This window comes from Podarcis bocagei (genome assembly GCF_964188305.1).
Source record: "Podarcis bocagei genome assembly, chromosome: 4".
NCBI classification, from domain to species: Eukaryota; Metazoa; Chordata; class Lepidosauria; order Squamata; family Lacertidae; genus Podarcis; species Podarcis bocagei.
In genome coordinates, this window is record NC_138128.1 from 58,728,740 (window position 1) to 58,749,910 (window position 21,171).

The 21,171-nt window shown below is 42.6% G+C and overlaps 1 protein-coding gene across 3 annotated transcripts in view; it reads left to right on the forward strand.

The window, feature by feature from the left end:
• Positions 1 to 3,138: 3,138 nt before the first annotated feature.
• LHPP (phospholysine phosphohistidine inorganic pyrophosphate phosphatase) overlaps positions 3,139 to 21,171 on the forward strand; it is a 117,468-nt gene continuing 99,435 nt past the window's right edge. The window contains exons 1-2 of one of the 3 annotated variants that reach the window (XM_081193070.1): positions 3,139 to 3,321; positions 19,206 to 19,393. In XM_081193070.1, the coding sequence (XP_081049196.1) occupies positions 3,149 to 3,321; positions 19,206 to 19,393 (361 nt within the window). In that variant the 5' untranslated portion in view covers positions 3,139 to 3,148. The remainder of the gene's footprint in view (positions 3,322 to 19,205; positions 19,394 to 21,171) is intronic. The other 2 variants (XR_014007852.1, XM_081193071.1) reach the window with 2 other exon arrangements.

The following is a 21,171-nucleotide window of genomic DNA, read 5'->3' on the forward strand; positions in this document are numbered from 1 at the left end:
CATACATGAAGATATTTTTCACTTTCCTTGGCAGGTCTTTTCCTACAATCCCTAACAAAAATGCTTCAGGTTTTTAACAAATGTTAGATGGAACATTTTCTTCAGCTCATTCTATATCATTTCCCAAAACTTTTAATTTCATTACAATCCCACCACATATGATAAAAAGTCCCTTCCTTTTCTTTACACTTCCAACACAAAAGGCTGTTCTAATCCAGCCAAGATCTGCAGTACAGGATGCAAGTACAACATCCTTGAGAGATGGCTATCCAAATACCTCCAGTGAAGAAAATCCTCTACCACCCCCTCTGCTGTCAAACAGCTCTTTTAAGGTAGCTTCTCCTAATGTTTAGCTGAAGCTATCTGGGCTCTCTGCTATTTCTACCCACCTGCTGCTTACAAAGGTATACTGATGGAGCATTAGGATTGGAAACCAACTTATACCGAGTCAGACCATTGGCTCATCTAGCTCAGTCAGTGTTTTCTACACTGACAAGTAGTGACTCAGGCAAGAGTTTCTTAGCCCTACCTGGAGATGCTGGGGACTCAGCCTAGCACCTTTTGAATGCAAAGCATGCACTCTACTTGTGATAAATGGCCCACAATAGCAACAAAAACTAACATTTTATTTTAGCTGATTCATGTGCAGTCAAGGCCATAGACTATAAACCCTCATTTCACCAGAGTTCTTAGGTTTGTGCCCAAATAGTTTAACTGAAAAGAATATACAGTATATAAGTAAATTAAAACTTATGCAACATTGAGCCAGAATTGACCAAAAGGTCATATAATCTGACGTGGCTTCAAAATTGGACCATCTGAAAGACGAAACACATCAACTAGGTGCGGCAAGAGTCTTAAATAGCACAAGGATGGAAGAACGAGGCAATCCCGACTAAAGAATTATGGCAAGAGGAACTGATGGACTACGCAGAATTGGCAAAATTGACACACAAACTACGGGACAAGGATAACTGTGACTTTAAAGATGAATGGGAACCTTTTACAAAGTACTTAAAGAAACAACAAAGTGAACTGGACTCCTTGGCAGGTTTTGAATAAATAATCACAAACTTTTTATTGACAAAAGCTAGTCAGATAAATTAAGGATCTATACAATTTTGTAAGATGCAGAGAATAACATTTGTTGATAAACCAGAGAGAGGAGCTGAGGGAAGTCAGGGGAGGGGGGGTTACTTTATGGGGAGGGGGAGGGTGAAAAATAGGGGGGGAATTAAGGCTGATATGTTTTTTGATAAATGTCTTGTTGAACTTCCTAATAACAAATATTTTAAAAAGAAAAGAAAAAAGAACAGCCTTTTGGATCTCCAGATGTTGCTGCACTAAAATTTCCATCGCCACTGACTAAGCTGGCTAGGGCTAATAGGAGTTAAAGTCCAACAACATCTGGGCACTCAAGGTTGAAGAACTCTGCACTGGGTGATTTCCAAGACCCCTTCCAACTGTATAGTTCTATTATAAGTGTTACTCTATTTCTATCAAAAGTCCCCAAGACTACTCAACCAATCTGCATCAACATGTGTTATTAGAAAGCCCATCAGCTAAGAAGAAAGATGAAGAGGTGTGATTTAACGAAAGTTGCTAATAAAATCTGGCATTTAGATCTGATGGCCCTTTTATGGCACCTGAAAGTGTGCATTGGACTGGCCCATCTGAAACATCAGAGAAGTTAAGTCAATGGCAGCCGGAGGGCTTTGAAAGCACCCGGCCACACTTGATATCAGAATGGATCAGCCAGCAGTTTCAAAAGAGGCAGTACATAGGCACAAAGGTTAAGATGTGAAGAGGGGAAGAGATAAGGATGAGATTTCACGGAGAAAGGAGTATACCCTAACAGAGAGATGAGCCCGTAGTTAATCCTGAAATTGTGGAGCTGGTCTGTGAGCCTCGCTGTGTTCCTGTTCTTGGATCATTCTCCACAGCCACACTTCCCATAATTGTTCCCGCCTTTTCATCTCTTCTCATCCTCTCTATCTCATAAGGCAGAGATGGAGAAGCTGCAGCCCTCCAGATATTCTTGGATGCCAACTCCCATCAGCTGTAGGCAGCATGAACAATGGTCAGGGATGATGGGAATTAGTGTCTCTCTGTGTGTGTGTGTGTGTGTGTGTGTGTGTGTGTGTGTGTGTGTGTGTGTACCTCCTAACTTCATCAAACTGCGTAAGACCACATGCATTTATTTACTGCATTCTATCCCACCTTTTCCTGCAAGGAGCTCAAAGTGCCATATATGGTCATTTAATCCCCACAACCACCCTGTGGGGTAGGTTCGGCTGAGAGGTTGTGACTGCCCAGTGAGCTTTGTGGCCAAGGAGGGATGTGAACCCTGTTCTCTCAGGTCTGACACTATAACCACTGCACTACACTGGCATTCCTGCTTGCTCTCGCTTGCTAGGGTCCCCATGGGATTGGTTTGACCTCCCTGCGGCACTGTCCACAGCCAAGAATTCTCCACAACCTGTTAGCTCAGTGGGTTACAGCATGGTGCAGGTTGCAGGTTTGATCCTCGTAAGGGACAGCTGCATATTCCTGTATTGCAGAGTTGGACTAGATGATCCTAGGGTTGCCACCTTTGTTCTGGCAAAAAAACAGGACAGGGCGGGGGGGGGGATTATTTTTCACCCGGTGCTGAAGCGAATTCAAAGCAATCCATTTACAATCTATTGAAGCCTAACAGGATCGCCCCTCTGGAATTTGTTGTCACACACACATGCCTCATACACATGAATTTTAAATCTGCGTGTGCATTGCTACCCAGTGCTTAAATACATGACCTTTCACACACACGCATTTGGACAGGATCCCTAACCTGGCACACAGAGAAGCCCTGAAATACAGGGCAAATCATTTTACATTGAAATACGAGTCGATCCTGTATTATACAGGACAGGTGGCAACTTTTCCAACTCTGGAATTCTGTGATTCTACGCCCAGCCCCCCCCCCCCCAATGTCCCAGGCAGCGCCGATCAACGCCCGTCTACTCGGAAGCAAGTCGGCGGCGCTCACTCCTCCAGCAACTGCTTGCAGGCCCTGAGGCGCCGTTCGCAGCCTCCGCGTCGGCGGGCGACTACATTTCCCAGACGCCTCGGCGGGCAGGAAGGGTTTGGGAGGCGGCGGCGGCGGAGAATGTGCGCGCTGGTTGTGGGCAGGCTGCACGGGCTGCTCTGGGCGATGGCGGAGTGGGGGAAGCACCTTGCAGGCGTGGAGGGGCTGGTGCTAGACATCAGCGGGGTGCTTTATGACAGTGGAGGCGAAGGAGGCGGAGTCCCCATTCCCGGATCTATAGAAGCAGTGAAAAAGTAAGTGGGGACCCGCGGAGCCCCCAGGTTGCAAGTTTCTTGTCCTTCACAGAACTCCTTCCCTCTGGAGAGCCCAGGAGACCTGTCCTCCTCGTACAGCGTACAACCATTTACAGTATAATGTCGGAGCCCTTGTGGGAGCTGCGAGGAGAAAGAGGAGCGCACTGCAGTCGTGCTTTTTCTCAGCGAGAAAAGGGGTTCAGATAGGGAACGTCTTTGCTTTTCGCACTTGAAAGGGGAAAAATGCCAGGGGGAAAATAAAAGGCGAGATTCCTTCGGCGCGGTTGTAGAGCAGGGCTGCCAGCCCTGGTTGGTTTAGGAACGTAGGTAGCGGCTCCATCTAGCTCAGCGCTGTGTACACTGACTAGCAGTGGCTCGGCAGGGTTTCAGGCAGGGAGCCTGTCCCTGCCTGACCCGGAGATGCCACAGGTGGAACCAAGGACCTTCTGTAGGCAACACGTGAACTCTGCTACTGACCTGCAGTCCTTCCCACACAGCTGGCAAGTCATTAAAATATAACAGGTAGGATCTGAAGACTGTCTGTGAGCCACACAACCCTGAACTGAATGATGTCCTGCCCCCTGATCTCCCCCTCAGGTTGGCTCTCAGTGGCTGTTGTAGTAAATTGACACACATTCTGTACACATGTACACACATTTTAGCTGCAATGGCTACATGTTCTGTCAGCTAATGCTGATGATGCACACCAGACATTGGTATACTTCATTTACAAATAGCTTAGAAAGCTTGTGCATCAACAAAGGAGGCTTTGTTAAGCTGCTACAATACACTTGTTTTTGTTGTAACAGGCTAACAAAACAACTAGAGAATGTATCAAAGTTGCATATCTTCTATACTCCCATTATTTTTAATCTCATCGCTACAACTGTAGTGTTTTTTAAAAAAAGCTAGCGTTTTAAAATATGGTTGCATAAAGCAGTTAAAAACTGTTTCTTCTAATGAACAGAATGAGCATTAAGAGAAAACCTTAAAAAAAATTGACAAGATCAGATGAGCAAGCTGAAGTGTAGCGAGATCTCTAATTAAAATGAAAATAAAATGTGTTTTGTAAAATATATATTAACTGTTGAGGTATTATCCCTAAAAATAAGTGTCTGGTAAAAATGCAGTTAATTTATCCAGAATTAACATTATACATTATACATAATACTTTGAATTACAGGGAAGGAGGGCAGGACAAGGTCTCTTGTCAAATCTAGTTGTGCTTGTAGGAAAAAACATATTTTTTTGAAGTAGAACACACCTCAGGCAGGTGATCTTATTGTGGCATCTTTGTCCTGTTAGAGTTTCCTAGTGCGGTGAGTACTGAGATGATTCCTTTGATTCCTTTTCTTTACTGCCTGGGGGTACAAAAAATTCATTGCTGCTGAGAATACAGTGGTACCTCGGGTTAAGTACTTAATTCGTTCCGGAGGTCCGTTCTTAACCTGAAACTGTTCTTAACCTGAAGACCACTTTAGCTAATGGGACTTCCTGCTGTCGCTGCGCCACCCAAGCACGATTTCTGTTCTCATCCTGAAGCAAAGTTCTTAACCTGAAGCACTATTTCTGGGTTAGCAGAGTCTGTAACCTGAGACGTATGTAACCTGAGATACCACTGTAATGGCTACTTCTCCTTCACAGAAAATGGGGTGGCAGTATTAACACTGATAGGAATATGAAAAATAGAATCATGAACATACAGGGGCCATCTAGTTATCCTTTGCTGTGCGGTGCAGAATCACCCTTGTACCAAGCCTCTACAGATGAATTCATGCAATCCAAAATATTATGTATCTCAGACAAATATGTGGCAGAAAAATTCATTGAAATTACTTCTGTAACAAGTCAGTCTACAACCCAGTGGGCAAAGTCAGAAAAACAACAACCAACCCAGGGTTGCTTACCCAGAAAGGATTCCTCCTCCTGACTCCACATATGATAATCAGTGAAAGCTTGAGTGTGAGTAAACTAAACCCTCTTTCTTTCTTATAGACTTCCCAAGACAATTTATATTAATAATAAAATTTCATTAAAACATACAGTGTGAATCACAATAAAACCTTTTAAATAAGCTGTTGAGTCATCTGATGGAAAATAACTGGTATGATCCACCAGTATGTTGAGTAAGCCTCATTCACCTATTTTGCACGTAATGCTAAGCCAAACCATAGTTTAGTGTGAGCAAGCAAGTGTGCAATTTCCTGGATGAAAGATTGAAGCTGTAGCTACTTAGCATTTCATGAGGACCAATCAATTGGAGTTGCACAAGAGCACCAAATTATTCTCAATTAGAGAACCAGATATCCTTTTCTACTAGAGCTGCTCGTTCATAGCTCCCATTCATTTCAACCTCTCATTGTGGCATTTCCTGATACCTTGGTGGAAGGAATCATGCTCACATGCAGGGTAGGAAGAAAATTTCTTTTGGCTCAAATGGGTCACACTTGACTTATCAGAAATAAATCAAATTGGATATTTTGTAAATTTTATCTGTTCTAAATCTATTCATTGATCTAAGTTTGCATGTGGCCTCTTTGAACATGTGCAAAACAGTAGGCCAATACGAAGGCACTTTCCCACTGTGGTTCTCCAGCAAGTGGTATTGTGTTTGTGATCCTGAATGTAGTCTTTAACTATTATGACTAGTGCCTATTGATATCCTCATCTTCCGTGAATTTGTCTAATCCCCTTTTAAAGCTGTCAAAGTTGATGGCCATCAACCACATTTTGTGGTAGCTTATTCCATAGTTTAGCTATGCGCTGCATGTAGAAATGCCTCTGAAAGCCTGTGCCAGTGGCGTAGCGTGGGGGGTGCCAGGGGTGCCGACCGCACCGGGCGCAACATCTGGGGGGGGCGCGAGTCCAGAGGGAAGGGACAAGTTCCTTCCTCCGCCGGGCTCCCCGCCGCCACCACCAGCCTTGCGCCCTAGCGCGCGCGCCCCCCGCCGTCGCTGTGGCTGCGCTCCGCTCACTGCTCGCAGGAGGAGCAGCCGCTGCAGCAGCGCCGACGCCGCCACCGACGCCTGGCCGGGCACGGGCAGCCTCTGCACCCTGCCGCCGCCGCCATCCCCTCGGCCCAGGCACAGGCGGCGGCTGCTTCTGCCTCCATCCTCCTCCGGGCAAGCAGCGTTGTTTGCGCGGCAGCGCCAGCGGAAACTCGCAGGTTAGGGGTTGGGGGGGCGCAAATTACTTGCCTTGCCCCGGGTTAGGGGGCGCAAATTACTTGCGTTGCCCCGGGTGCTGACAACTCACGCTACGCCGCTGGCCTGTGCTGAATCTCTTGCCCTTCGAGTTCATTGGATGACCTTGGATTCTAGTATTATGAGAGGAGCAGAAATCCTTTTTCTTTTCCCAGACTTTTGTCTCTGCAGATTGCTTTCTCATTACTTTGTGTTGCTTTGTTTTGCGTTTATTTTTAGTGCCATTTTCTGTTAGTGGGAACTTGTAAAATCCATAAAATATAAAATAAATAAAATGGGACTGCTGTAGTGTATGATGCAAGGCCTCTTCTGGTATTACACATATGGACCCAAAATGTCCAGGGAGCCTCCATGGATACAAAAGGCTCCCCACTTCACACAGCTGCCTTCCAGGAGTACGAAGGCAATAAAACAGCAACTGGGTAGGTGGAGTTAGTGCCTTCGTTCTTGCTTCTTGCACCCCCTCACGTGTATTGTTGCCCATGTTTGTAGTAGCTGAAAAGGATGGCAGTCTCATTTTGCATAGTCTGACTGTGCAAGTTGCTCTATCTACAGCTTTTTTGGTTATGGAAAATGTGCTGTATTCTTTTGCTGAGAACCAAAATCTATTGAGGCTGTCATGAGTAACAGTGGATACTTACTTGGAAACTTTGCCCTTTATTTCACATAATTAAGGCAGTGAACTATACATTAATTCTCTGCTTCACAATTGGATGAATATTACAAATTGTTTAAACCAAAGAGTTGTCTGTGCTGTCCTTGGAACCTTAGCTGTCTCTATTAGGCTTCGGTGTCTGTTGAGGTTTTTCAGTCGGACTACAAAATAGTAACCATATTGTTCATTGCCATGCATGCTACAGCTCTTACGAGCTGTAATCTGTGCAGACAACTTAAGCTGTAATTTAACATCAGAAATATGTTGGTTGATATGGCAGCAAAACTAGAGGCTTCAGGCAAAATGGGCGATGCTGGCGTTCTGTTTGAATTGCTGGAAGCCTCTTGAGTCCAAGTCGTTCATTAGGGATTAGTATGTTTCAACAGTTAATTTGGCTTCAATGCTTATTTGACCCAAGGGAGAGTGGGAGACCATACTGAATCTTCAAAGTGTGCCTTGACATGCGAACTAATGATGGTCCCCAGGATGTTTAGTCCAAACAGTCAAATACATTTGGGCTAGGTCCGCGGTAGCAGAAGAGCGAGTGAAATTTGCTCAGGCTGAAAATAACTGTTGCATCTTCTGTGGCTGGGAGCCAGTGCTGGGTTATATAAATATAATGCCTGTTCACATTGCTTCCACATACATGTAGCCTGTCACTATACTGCAAATTTGTCCTGAGCATGCTTTCCCAATTAGCCTATGAGATAGAAAATGCTTGAAGTCACATGTCTTTATAATGGGAGAATGGTAAGAGAGTCATTGAAATAAAGTTCGGAAAGAGGCTTGGATGCGCAGGGTTGGTTTATGACATTTTGCTGCCTAAGGTGAAGGATAAAATGGTTACCCTGAACCCTGTACATTCTAATACAGAAGCTAACGGGACTGGAAGTTGAATTTTATTTCAACACTGGTAGACAGAAAGTCTTCCTACTTCTTTGCAATTTCCCATGCACCATTGTGGCTGTATTTCTATCAGACAACTTATTCTTTCCTAGCCTGTGAAATTATAAACCTTAATATTATAGCTTCAGGAGTGTGGTTAGTGAGTGTGCTTGTGTATAAGTTCATGTGAGAGATTTTTCTTTCTGCTTCACCAACAACCTTTCCCTTACAACTAATTGAAATGTGTAATTAGCCGAGCTTGGTCTACTGCCTAAAGTCCATCATAAAGGAAATGCCAATTCTTTAATTATGAAAATAAGATGGAAGCATTAAAAACATCCCATCCTTTCTTAGTTTCTGTGTTTGCTTTGAAATGGTGAGGGACAATCTAACACTATAACCCTATATATGTCTCAGTGAGTTCAGTGAGCCTTCCTTCCAGGGAAATGGGTTTAGGATGCATCCTCTGGAACTTAACTTTTTGCGATGTTTAGGCCAGTATATAATTATGGAGGGTTGCATGTGCTGGAAAAGAAAAAACCAAACTGGAAGTTGAACAGCAACATTTCTCTTTACGTTTGATTAGCCAAGAACAGAATTTGCCTCATTATCCTTATTGCAGAAAAGCTCTTTTATCTAATAACTTGGATTGTTTCTCACAGTGTAATTATGGATGCCAGGATGCATGCAGTTGTCAGAATGATCCAGAGTAATCAAATTTCAATTGCTGAGTGAAATTTCATATTAGGGTTTGATTTATGTATAGCTTGCAAAGGTTAACACACTGTGGGCGAGTGCTAATATGTTATAATTTTTATAGCTGGCCACCAGCTTATTTGGTTAAGTGGATTACATGTCATCAAAGAATAGCTCGTTGCATTCCAAAATAGTCACTCTTGTTTTGTCACTTTGTCAAAACATCTGTTGAGTATGCAAGCCTTTGTGTGCTTTTTATAACTTAATATGAAGTGTGACCACGGGCGTATATCCTCTGCCCTTGCTAGCAATTACTTTTATTGTTTTAATAGGCAAGGACACAAGTAAGAATCTTAGTTAAAAGCCCTTATCAAATCAGCCATAGCATCTCCTCTCTTCTGTGCTATTATTGCCCTGATTGGTTTATACAGCATCAACATGAGGCAAGTGATTTGCTTTTCATGTTGCAACCAGTGAGGAGTTGGCCAGTTACAATGCAGAAGGTGGTTAAAGAAGCAATAAAACATGCTCCGCCTGAGACCTGTTATTTGCATTTACAGCTGTATGCTGATAGCATATCCATTAGCATATACATCTGAAAAGCCCACAGCGGTTGGACATTTACAACATCCTGTTGTTTGGCCACTATAGGGCATCTGTTAGCACAACTTTCAACAGCGCTCTTTAAAAGAGGAACGGAAATCTTGGGCATCATGAGGCGGTGGAGCAGCTGGACAGTCCTGTTAGAATAAGATACCTGCAGAGTCTTACAAGGGCAGGATTGCCAGGGAACCTAGCAGAATTGGAATTGTAAAACAATTCAGTATGTAGGGGCGTGTTGCAGGGAGCCAGTACAGATGATCCTGCAAGCAGGTCTACAAAGACCCTGCTTGAGGTGCATGTGAAATAGACGTTAGCAGTGGCATCTGCTAGTTTCTATGAGTGGCAGTGATTGGTGATGCTTGACACATCAAGCTGCTTTTTTTTTAGGTAGATAAAATAGCTACACTTTACTTTTTGTATATTGAGGCCGAGTACATTCATTTTATTCTATATATTAAATCTAAACATTAATTATTTTAATTTGATGTATTCTGACACGCTCAATAAATGCAACAGTTCTAAGACAAGGCACAGTAGCTATATGATCCCACCTTTTTACCCTCTCTTTCCATCCCATATATCTTAGGGAACAATGTTTTTTATAACAATAATCGCTGAAGCATTGGAAATGCACATACGAGTTGTATGCAAGGAGACTCTTCCATACAAAAAGGTATTAAAAACATAAATGCACCAACATATCCCAGGTTGGTTTTCCATTTGCGTAACCAATGTGGCTCCGATACACTATGGCTTTCCATTTTCATGTTTAAGACTAGGACAAAAGAAGGCTGACTACACACGACTCGTTCAGAGACATTATACCACCATGAGATTTGTGATCACTGACAAAGCTGAGAATTCAAAATGCTACATTTCCATTCCAGTGCCTTTTTATTCAATTTACAGACCCCTGCATTGCTCCAACATTTTCTTCTAAGCAGAGGATCTGTGTTCTTGTAGCATGAATCCCCAAGTAAGGTCAAAGCAGTTTGCTGCCACATAATGGCAGTACCAAAGTTATTTGGGGGGACATGCTACTGCTGATAAAGCAGTTTTTTGCTAGCCCCAATTAATAAATCATCTGTTAAAACAGGCAGTAGTTCATAGTTCTATTTCCCCTATAAGACCTTTTAAAAAATAATGTATACTAGAGGATAAAACCATCTTTGCGATATTATGATCCCAAAAGAAATGGACACAAAATACCATATATAGTGTGTGTGTGTGTGTGTGTGTGTGTGTGTGTGTGTGTGTGTGTGTGTGTTTGCAGAATCATGGTAACTTCGCAGCTTTTAAAGAAGGTATGAAGCCGACTGAACCATCCACTTTAATTCCAGTTGTAAGGCCTTATTAAAATGAAGCAAAGAATTGCTTCCTTTCTGTTAGTCTCAAGTTAATTGTTTACCAACAGATGTTCTTTATATACGAAGTATAATAATGATTTCACAGTGGAAGTGTTGTATTGGATTTGATTGGCTTGATTGGCTTTTATAGATGATAATTAGTGACTTCAAAGGCAAACCGTTAACTATCCATCAGTATGAAACAAAGGCCAGTGTAATATGATTACTGGATTATATTGCCCATAAAAATGTTGTGATTAAAGCAGCTCAGTATAGTAGTAATGGCAAATAAATTTATTTCCAGGACTGTACAGCTAATTAATTAATAGCTGAACTGCGAAGGTTCATAGGTGTCTTTGGGATAATCAAGGAGGGAAAAGCTCTCAATGCCTGTACAGATGAGCCTTTTTCATGCAATTTCAACTTGCAATCAGATCTCAATTACTCTGCTATCAGGCTCAAAGATCAGAGGGCTAATTGGTGAACATTTAATCAGTCACTTGCGTTAATGGATGATAGAACCCCAAGGCTACTAGTTTTAGGCTTTGAATTAGAAGAATAGGATTGAGGGCCCAATACTGTTGGACAGAGCTATGCATGCTTACTAAAGCCAAACAATGTGTTTTTTTCTATTGTCACCAGTTGCATGCCTGCTAGCTTTTGATGTAGCTTCAAACTCTGGCTGCTTGGCTCTTCATCTGTTTATCTCTCAAAAATATGTGTGGCTATAGTTGTGTGGCTGCCAGTGGCTATAGTTAATTTATGCAGGGTATATTATTTTTGATTCCCAGGAACCCCAAATATTTAGGTGTCAAGCTGTGTAGAAAAGCAAAAAATTAAATAAACAAGGGGGGGGGGTCAAGATTTTAGCTTGCTACTTGTTTCTTGTCTAATTTTCTTGTTATGGAGTTAGGTATCATCTCAGTTGCCCTTCTGTTGCTCCAACCTTTGCTGAACCTCTTTTGCCTTTTAGGTGCAGCTGATGAACTTGCTCCTTTAGCTTTGAAGACCTATAACGTTCAGGATGCTAGTATTGAATTGCTGTTGGATAGCGTAGCTCTAGTCTGCCCCAGTGCCCCAACTATCTGTGTTGCTATCTAATTATTCACTGCTTGCTGGGTGTGTGGTTTTGCTTCTTTCTGAGAGCTGTATTCTACTTTTGTTAACTGGCATCCTTTTGCAGTTTGGTGATACAACCATACTCATTAAAAATCACCCTCTAGGGTGGCCCAGTTTTCTGCCTCACATAGTAATATTGACCCTCTTGCCTTCTTGCTGTACATGAGCTTGACACAGCTCACCTTTTTTTTGCTGCAAGTTTCTGTTATATATCTACCAACTATCTTTCCTGCTCCTTTTTGGCCTTCCTTTTCTTTAAAAATATTGGAAAATGAGAAGGTGCCTAAGGAAAGACCACAAAGTAGATGAAAGGAAAGGAGGGCATCGCCTCTGAACGTAAGCGAGAACTTAATAGATGAAAGTTTTGAGCAAAGACAAGAGAGCATAAAAAGATATAAAACTTTGTAATTTAAGGTTACCAGGGTTGAGATAATATGGAAAAGGACTGTGAAAGTAAGTGGATGCCGAAGTCCTTTTAAAGAGAGATATTAAAGATCAAAGCAATTACATTAGTGTCATTTTTTGGTGTAGCTCAGTAAATAACAGAACACTTCCTTGTATTGTTTGTAGAAGCAGGAGTGTTGATACTCTACAGAAACATTCCAGTATTCTTTGTGCTAGTATTCCCTCGTTTGCCTAGAATTGTGGCTTTGCTTATCATAATTTGATAAATAGATTTTGATAGATTTTGTTGACTTCAGTCTGTGATGTGGGGCACTGGACCTGCTGAACTTTCCTTAGTAGCTGGCAACAGACCGGGAGCCCACTTGCATTCTATTAATGGCATCATTAATGATTACTTGAAGACCCAGGGATATAAATAATGTTGATGAATTTTCAGTAAGTTCCCATTGAGTAAAACTGTTCTCTTACTCTGGCAAGGGAATGCTCAGCCTGAAGAATCTTGCAGAGTCTCTATCTTGATAGAAGGGGGTTTCCATAAGTGAGCAACACATGATTGACAGGTGCTTCTGGTTTAACACTGCTTGTTGCCAGACTCGAATTTCAGCCTTGCAGAAATACACGTATATCTGATAATCAAGAAGTACACTTTGTGTGGAGGTTCATTGTGACATAAGAAAACTAATTTCCTTCTATGATGCAAACTTTGAGAAACCGCTTCTGCTAATCTCCCTCACACACACACACACACACACACACACACACCAACAAACCTGAAATTCTTATTTAACAAGTGTGGCAGTCTCATTACACTGAAATGCACAGAACACATAATGCTGAAAATTAACTAGTTCAGACACAAATGGCTGTTGGAGTTGTGTTTTGGGCTCCTTCCTCCTCTTAAACACTCAGATTCTCCCCGATTTCCTGGTTCATTGCAAACCACAGCTCGACAAAACCCTCCAAATCAGGCAAAACATATTTTACCACCTGTGTGCTATTGAAAACCATAGTTTAAAGTGGGTTTCCTGTTTTGGTTAAGAGGAAACAATGGTTTGTCATGAACCAGGGAACAAGAGAGAAAATTGGAAGACACGAGGGAACGGGGAGCATGTGAAGCAGAAGCATAGCCTGATGCTTATATCTGAAACAGGATAATGTTTATAATCATAATATCAACTGTCAACCAAACTTTGAACTCGTTGTGTGTCTCCCATAGATTTCTGGGTCTTAAACAGCATTCCTTTTAAAAATCTGAACCTTTCCATTGCACTGTGGACTAGTGAAATATATGCGGCAGTATCATAAATGGAAGCTAACAGGCAAGGGAAACAGAAGTAAGTTTAGGCAGTGAGAATTTTCTTGGCCTAGAAAATAATCTGAAATTGCCTGCTGTAATTCTGACATGGCTAGTGAAGGAGACTGTGTGAAATACAGTGGAACCTCGTGTTACGTACCGTCCTCCTTGCGAACGCTGCGGGTTACGAGCTCCACTAACCCGGAAGTAGATGCCCCTTGTTGCGAACTTTGCCCCGGGATGCAAGCAGAAGTCGCACACCAACAGCGCAGCAGCAGCAGGAGGCGCCATTAGCGAAAGCGTGCCTCATGTTATGAGTGGTTTCAGGTTACAAACGGACCTCCGGAACGGATTAAGTTCGTAACCAGAGGTATCACAGTGAAGGGAATTTCTGTGCCAAGAAAAATAGTAAATGATGAAGCACCATATCTACAAGTGGGAATTTGAAACAACTTGTATATCTCTGCTTATATATACAACAATAACAAATTTTCTAGTTCCCCAGTTCACCCTTTCCATCATAATTGTGGATACATTCCTGAGTTTCTTCATGTTATGGGTGTGGTATGAGGAGATATATGAAAATATTTTTAATTTCAGTGAGGAGCTGTCCCTTATGCTATGCCAGTTCTTTGAACTGACCTTTACCTCATTCTGACAGAACAGGACAAGACTCTGAGTGACAATGTCCCACAATGCAATTACTGTGCGTCAGATGAGCTGGTCCCTTACAAATCACCTCGAACTTTACACATCTGCTGGCTGTCAGCATCTGCCAGGTTCATTCACCCGAAAATAATGAAAAAAAACTCTCATTATTGTGCCATAACAGGTAAAGTGTTAGGACAATTATTGGACATCCTGAGTGACCTTGTACAGTCTTAGCCAACTGCCCTTGCCAACATATTTTTGGGTCAGCCTATGGGTATGTAAAATAGAAACCCTCTTCCCCCACCCCTCCCTGATTTTAGATGACATACAGGTTATGACACAAGTTGGGAGTGGGAGAGAAGAGAGAAATCTGGGGATCCTGTCAGAGCATCGTTATTTTCTAAATTGCTGCTGCGCCTTCTAGAAAAAGGAAAAACAAAGTGAAGATTCAAACTCAACCGCTAAGGTGAATTCACTTGCAAATCTAGGACTTAGTACATTCCCCCTCCCCCCCCCCCTTTATATTTGACTTCAGTTTATAATGACTACTGGCAGACCTCGGAGATATTATGGGTTCGGTTCCAGACCAGTGCAATAAAGCGAATATTGCAATAAACTGGTACACAGTATGTAGTAGAAATGATTGATTCCTTGTAAATTAATACCACTTTGCAATATTTAGCTGCTTCAAACAGTGCTTTTGCAAAGGGCTTTAATCTCTGCTCATCTGTTGATGAGTGGGGATTAAATCCTGCTGCCATAGCTGTGTGATCTTGTTTCCTGCTGGGAACAGGGCATGCAGCCAATGCAGGGTTAAGCCCTATTTCTCCAACTCATCAGCTGACATTACCAGTGACATCAGCTGGTGAGTTCATGTGTGTGTGGGGGGGGAATTGCTTCGCAGACCAAATTGGACCCCTGGTGGGCCAAGATTAACCCATGGACCAGGGGTTCCCCACCTATGTAATACAGGTTGAAAAGAGAGGTTAACTTCCAGTCTTAAACATACAGGTGCCAGTAAGAATATTGGCAGGGCTGCCTACCTAACAGACTTTATGTGAGCCAGGGCTTAGGAGGATTTAGTCTTGCATTCTGTTTTCAGCGCCAAAGCTCAGTCCTGAAACTTCCCAGGGTGAATAACAGCTTCAGGGTAATTTAACCCCTTCCCCTCTCCTCATTCTGGGGTCCCAGATACCCCTATGGTTCTTACTTAAACCTTGACACATAAATTACAGCTCCCATAGTTTGGTCCTCAGAGTCAAGATACCAAATGGCTTGGCAGTCCTAGAAAGCATGATGCAATGGAACTTCTTTATCTTTATTTCTGTCATACAGGTGTGTGCAATGCCACATACCTTTCTTCTATGATTTTCTTTTCAGTTCTGTGGTTGTACTTGTCAGAAGAGTATGTTCTCAAAATGCTGGTAGTGCCAGAGATTTTTTAAAAGGTTGGTGTGCTTTGCTGCAAAACGAGTTGTCAGCGGACCTAGTTCACCTCCATGCATGCCGAATGTCTGTATTACAACCATTTTTCCTTCTCTTAATTCAGATAAATGTTTAGGGAGGTCTCTTAGGGCAGTTCCTAAGTCATGGATGGTAGCATCCAAAAGAAATGAAAACGAAAATACACCAAAGAGGAGATACTTGGCTGAGTGCAGGTTTGAGTCAGCCATTGTTATTCCGTTTCCAGTTGTTGTTGAGCCTTCTTTACCAGTTCTGTTATTTCATAGTGAAGAGCTCGCCAAAGGCTCCATGTTGTTTGATTATGGTTCAGCACACCTGACACTTGGCAAACCTTCCATCTGGAATTGCCCCTATGCTTATGATCTCAAGCAAAGCATTGCTGCATTGATTGTAACTCTCTTTGCTGCCTTCCCATATTGATAATAATAATAATAATAATAATTTATTATTTATACCCCGCCCATCTGGCTGGGCCTCCCCAGCCACTCTGGGCGGCTTCCATAAAAACCAAAAATACAATAAAATATCACACGTTAAAAACTTCCCTGAACAGGGCTGCCTTAAGATGTCTCCTGAATGTCAGATAGTTGTTTATCACTTTGACATCTGCTGGAAGGGCGTTCCACAGGGCGGGCGCCACTACCGAGAAGGCCCTCTGCCTGGTTCCCTGTAGCTTTGCTTCTCGCAATGAGGGAACCGCCAGAAGGCCCTCGGCGCTGGACCTCAGCGTCCGGGCAGAATGATGGGGGTGGAGACGCTCCTTCAGGTATACTGGACCGAGGCCGTTTAGGGCTTTAAAGGTCAGCACCAACACTTTGAATTGTGCTCGGAAACGTACTGGGAGCCAATGCAGGTCTTTCAAGACCGGTGTTATATGGTCTCGGCAGCCGCTCCCAGTCACCAGTCTAGCTGCCGCATTCTGGATTAGTTGTAGTTTCCGAGTCACCTTCAAAGGTAGCCCCACGTAGAGTGCATTGCAGTAGTCCAAGCGGGAGATAACCAGAGCATGCACCACTCTGGCGAGACAGTCCGCAGGCAGATAGGGTCTCAGCCTACGTACCAGATGGAGCTGGTAAACAGCTGCCCTGGACACAGATTTGACCTGCGCCTCCATGGACAGCTGTGAGTCCAAAATGACTCCCAGGCTGCGCACCTGGTCCTTCAGGGGCACAGTTACCCCATTCAGGACCAGGGAATCCTCCACACCTGCCCGCCTCCTGTCCCCCAAAAACAGTACTTCTGTCTTGTCAGGATTCAACCTCAATCTGTTAGCCGCCATCCATCCTCCAACCGCCTCCAGACACTCACACAGGACCTTCACCGCCTTCACTGGTTCTGATTTAAAAGAGAGGTAGAGCTGGGTATCATCCGCATACTGATGAACACCCAGCCCAAACCTCCTGATGATCTCTCCCAGCGGCCGCATGTAGATGTTGAAAAGCATGGGGGAGAGGACAGAACCCTGAGGCACCCCACAAGTGAGAGCCCAGGGGTCTGAACACTCATCCCCCACCACCACTTTCTGAACACGGCCCAGGAGGAAGGAGCGGAACCACTTGATACAGTGTGTTGGCCCAAATTCATTGACTATTCAAGTAGCCAGCAATACCTAATTGCTGTTTGAGTTAATCATGCCCTACAGTTATTATTTCATATATGTGGCAATACAAGTTGTTCTTTAAGCTAGATTGTTAGAATCCTAGAATTAACTCTGAACACCTTTGCTGAATTTAAAATATATTATTATTATTTTGTTTTTATACTCCAGTGTAAACTATATTTGGAATAACAGATGTGAAGTACTGTCATCTAACTGTCACACCAATTGTTCATTGTTCTGAGAAGGTCACATCATAATTCATTAACAGTAATTATTCCCTGGGTACACACTGCACTTCTTTACCTCAATTGCTTCATTAGCCCATGAGTGATTCTCACATTCGTTGCTGCAATCAATGAAGATATATTTATAATGTACAAGTGGATGCTATTAGTTACAATATATTAACTGCCTAATTTAAAATGGAAAAGCTATCTTTATGAAGGGCAATTAACCACTAAGTGTAATTGATAATTCACATACCTATGATTAGGAAAGACAAATAATGCCAAAAGAATGATTCTGGAGACGACATCTTTGGACATTTTAAATAGTCATAAGATGTGTGTGTCGTGCCCCCCCCCCCCACCATGGGACTACATTTTTCAGAATTGTTTCTGATAGATATATTTTGCTTGAATTTACTTAATATGTTATCCTTAATACAAAAGGTATGGATTTTGACCTCTTTGAAAAATCTTATTTTCACACTCTCTTATTTTATCATTATTTAATATCATTATATACATACTTCAGCATACAAATTCCACATCCTTTACAAACCTAATATGAGCAGATATAAGTAAATATACCAATCATTCTTCAATCTCATCAACAAAAAAATTGTATATTGGGCAGCGCAACCCACCCCCTGATCTGCTGTTGAACAAGGCAGACATATTCTTCCATCTAGCTTTGCTCAGCTCTGCCACTGCAGAGCTCCTTAATGAACCCCTCAAACTGTGGGTAGGTGGAAGTGTAATCCAGGCTTGTTTGCTGCATCAGCCTGTGATGTGGCATAAAAAAAACACAACAGGATTTCTTGCCCTGCTTCTTCTGCCCTGGCCAGTGTGAACAATTGGGTTGTGTGTGCAGTGTAGCTCCACCACTCTGTGATGGCTTCCTGCAGTCCTGGTAGGTTTAGGTAACCCATTATTCTTTCATCTTTTATGAAGTTGAACCCAACTCTTCATTAATTTAACCCTGTAAGGGAATCTTTACTAATGTTTAAAAAATGCTCAACATTTATTCCAACATTTTATTTACCAAACCAATGGTTTTGGTACCTCTGTATCTCGCCCCCACCAAATGCTGGAATACTAATGCCACCCAATATGGTCCAATGGAATTTTTATACCTGTTCTCTCCTTAACCTTTATTAATATTTGTATACAAAAATTATTAACCATTCTTAATAACTGGACACTTCCACTGAATAAGAAACCATGTCTATATCTCCAACATTCATCTTTCTTTGCATAAATCCTTTTAACCCCCCCCCCCCATGGTGTCATGTACCATCTAGCTATATTTTAAAACATTCTCAACTAAATTTTCTTTTGGTCTAGCTTGGTCCTACATGGGTTCCCATACTTTGTTTGAAATGCCTTTATTTTCACAGTCAAAATGGTATTCAGGTGCCATTTTGAGGTGCTTGCCAACTCTGAAGTTCTTATAGCACATGTTTATGTTTGAGTCTATGTTTACTTGCAAATAATCCCCAGTGGGTTGTATCCCTCCCTATATAATCTATAGATGGAGCCAGAAAGTTGCATCACCAAGATTTAGATGGATACTGTTTGGTGCTCCAAAAAAAAAAAAAAGTATAGTAATGAATACAAACAACATAATAATCTGACTCTTTACATATGAGTTTGTAATACATTCTTCTCATCTTCTCATTTATTTAAATTCTGAATTCTGTAGCTGATTGATTTAATGTCTCACCGTTTTGCTCTGTCAGGATCAAGACATCTGGTCTTAAGCTGCGGTTCTGCACCAATGAAACTCAAGCTACGCGCGACAAGTTTGTAGGAAAGTTGCAGCATCTGGGCTTTGACATTGGGGTGGATGAAGTCACTGCTCCAGCACCAGCAGCATGCCGAATCCTGAAGGAACGCAACCTGAGGCCACACCTGCTTGTACATGATGGTCTGTTAGTGTTTAATGCTTTGTACACACTTGCTGCTAATAACAGTGGAGGTGGGCACTTTAAATGTGGTGCAGTCCTATTTTTGCAATGGGAATGAAGACATTTCAAGGCATACATGTTTTCAGGTCTATGGGTTAGATCCAGGAGCTCCACTCCTTCGTGCATAATGCCTCTTCTGCTCAGGGTAGTGCTGTTTTACCCTTTGCATTAGGGTGTTTCACGGGAAATGAAAACTCAGCCCCAAAATGTGCTTCAACAAGAGTGTTCGCAAACTCTTGCAGAAGCATGACAGCTCCTATAATGCCTGATTATTATCGGACTGTGTGAAGTCTTGCACAAGTGTTTGATGAGCAGCATTAGTAGTTACTTTTCTTCTGCACGTTATCTAACCACCTTCTTGAACCGGGAATGACAGGGAAGGAGAACCATTGAGGTAAAATTTACAGAACATACAATTTATCTTGAAATTAGAAAACATCTTTTTTGCTTTCTATAACATCACAATAGCATATATTCTTGTTTTGCTATCAAGCTGCTTCTGCATGGACCTGGCAATATCTAGGGAGCTGGTCTTTTTGCTTACCATCATAGGAAGACGCTTCCGTGTTCTGACTTTCAGCTTCGAGATCTAACACAATGTGCCCTGTGTATCACCTAAGTGCATTTTCCACACAGTACCAGAGGTTCCTGAGGACGACAAGTCACTTTCTGCTGCACTTGGAATGAAGCACAGCAGAGACTAATTTATCTGCTTTGGCCTCACTGGCCCCAGTCTTATTTTAGTGCCCCATCCTCACTAGGAAGACTATTGGCAGGCTGGTTAATGGTTAATAGGACTGTGTAACAGCTGTTCTTCACAGAGAGCTCTTTCCCCCTGAATCTCTTGGTCTCTCATTTTATCTTTAGCACACCCTTGCCTTGTTACTCATGATGTGCTTTTTTACATGAGCCTAGTACCTGTCCACAGTTCCTCATCCTGGCCACGCCTACCTCTTGGCTATTTGCCCTGTTGTTTCAAGACCTGGCTTGGGTCATGGGTCCTAGATCTTGTCCTTTCTTGTCTTCTTTGTGGTCCTGATTTCCCTAGCTATGCTCATGAAACCAGCTTCCATGTCCAGCCATGGATAAAATCACTAAAGTTGAGGTCTGAGGGCCTCAGCTGGCCCTCCAGCAGATGGCTGTATCTGGTCTATGCAGCTGAAAATGAAAAAACCTGATTGATCTGGCTCAGGAGATTAAACAACAACATGGTTGTAGTTGATGCGCATGGCCTTAGTCTCTTACGTTACAAAAATTGGGTTGTCTTAACATCTGGATCGACCAGGGTGCTCATGGGATTTCACTGGAGAGCAACCCCTCAACCTAATAATAAGTGCAGTAATGTTTGACTCTGTTTCTGACAAGACTTCTCAAGATCTTATGCCTATGTGCTCCTTGAGAGAACAGTGTTTGGGAATTGTGGATGAAGAGGTGCCAGGGTGAAAGTGCAGGAGAGAGATGAAGGAAGAGGTTGCCCTCAAGATCAGACAGGGAAAGAAGGGGCGGCGGCATTAATTGAGGAAACGAAAGGTGAGGGAATAAAAAAGTCAAATCCTCAAAATGATACTGAAAGGGGAGGGGAATAAATATTGGAGGATGCAATTATGTCCCTTTCTGCGTAACCGCAACCTAAAATGAGGAAACGGTTAATGAGAAAGTTGTTATCTGTTCTGTTTTATCATAATCCCTGCAGGGATTCATTCCAAACATGTTGTCTTGTAATGACTGCCTGGGTGAA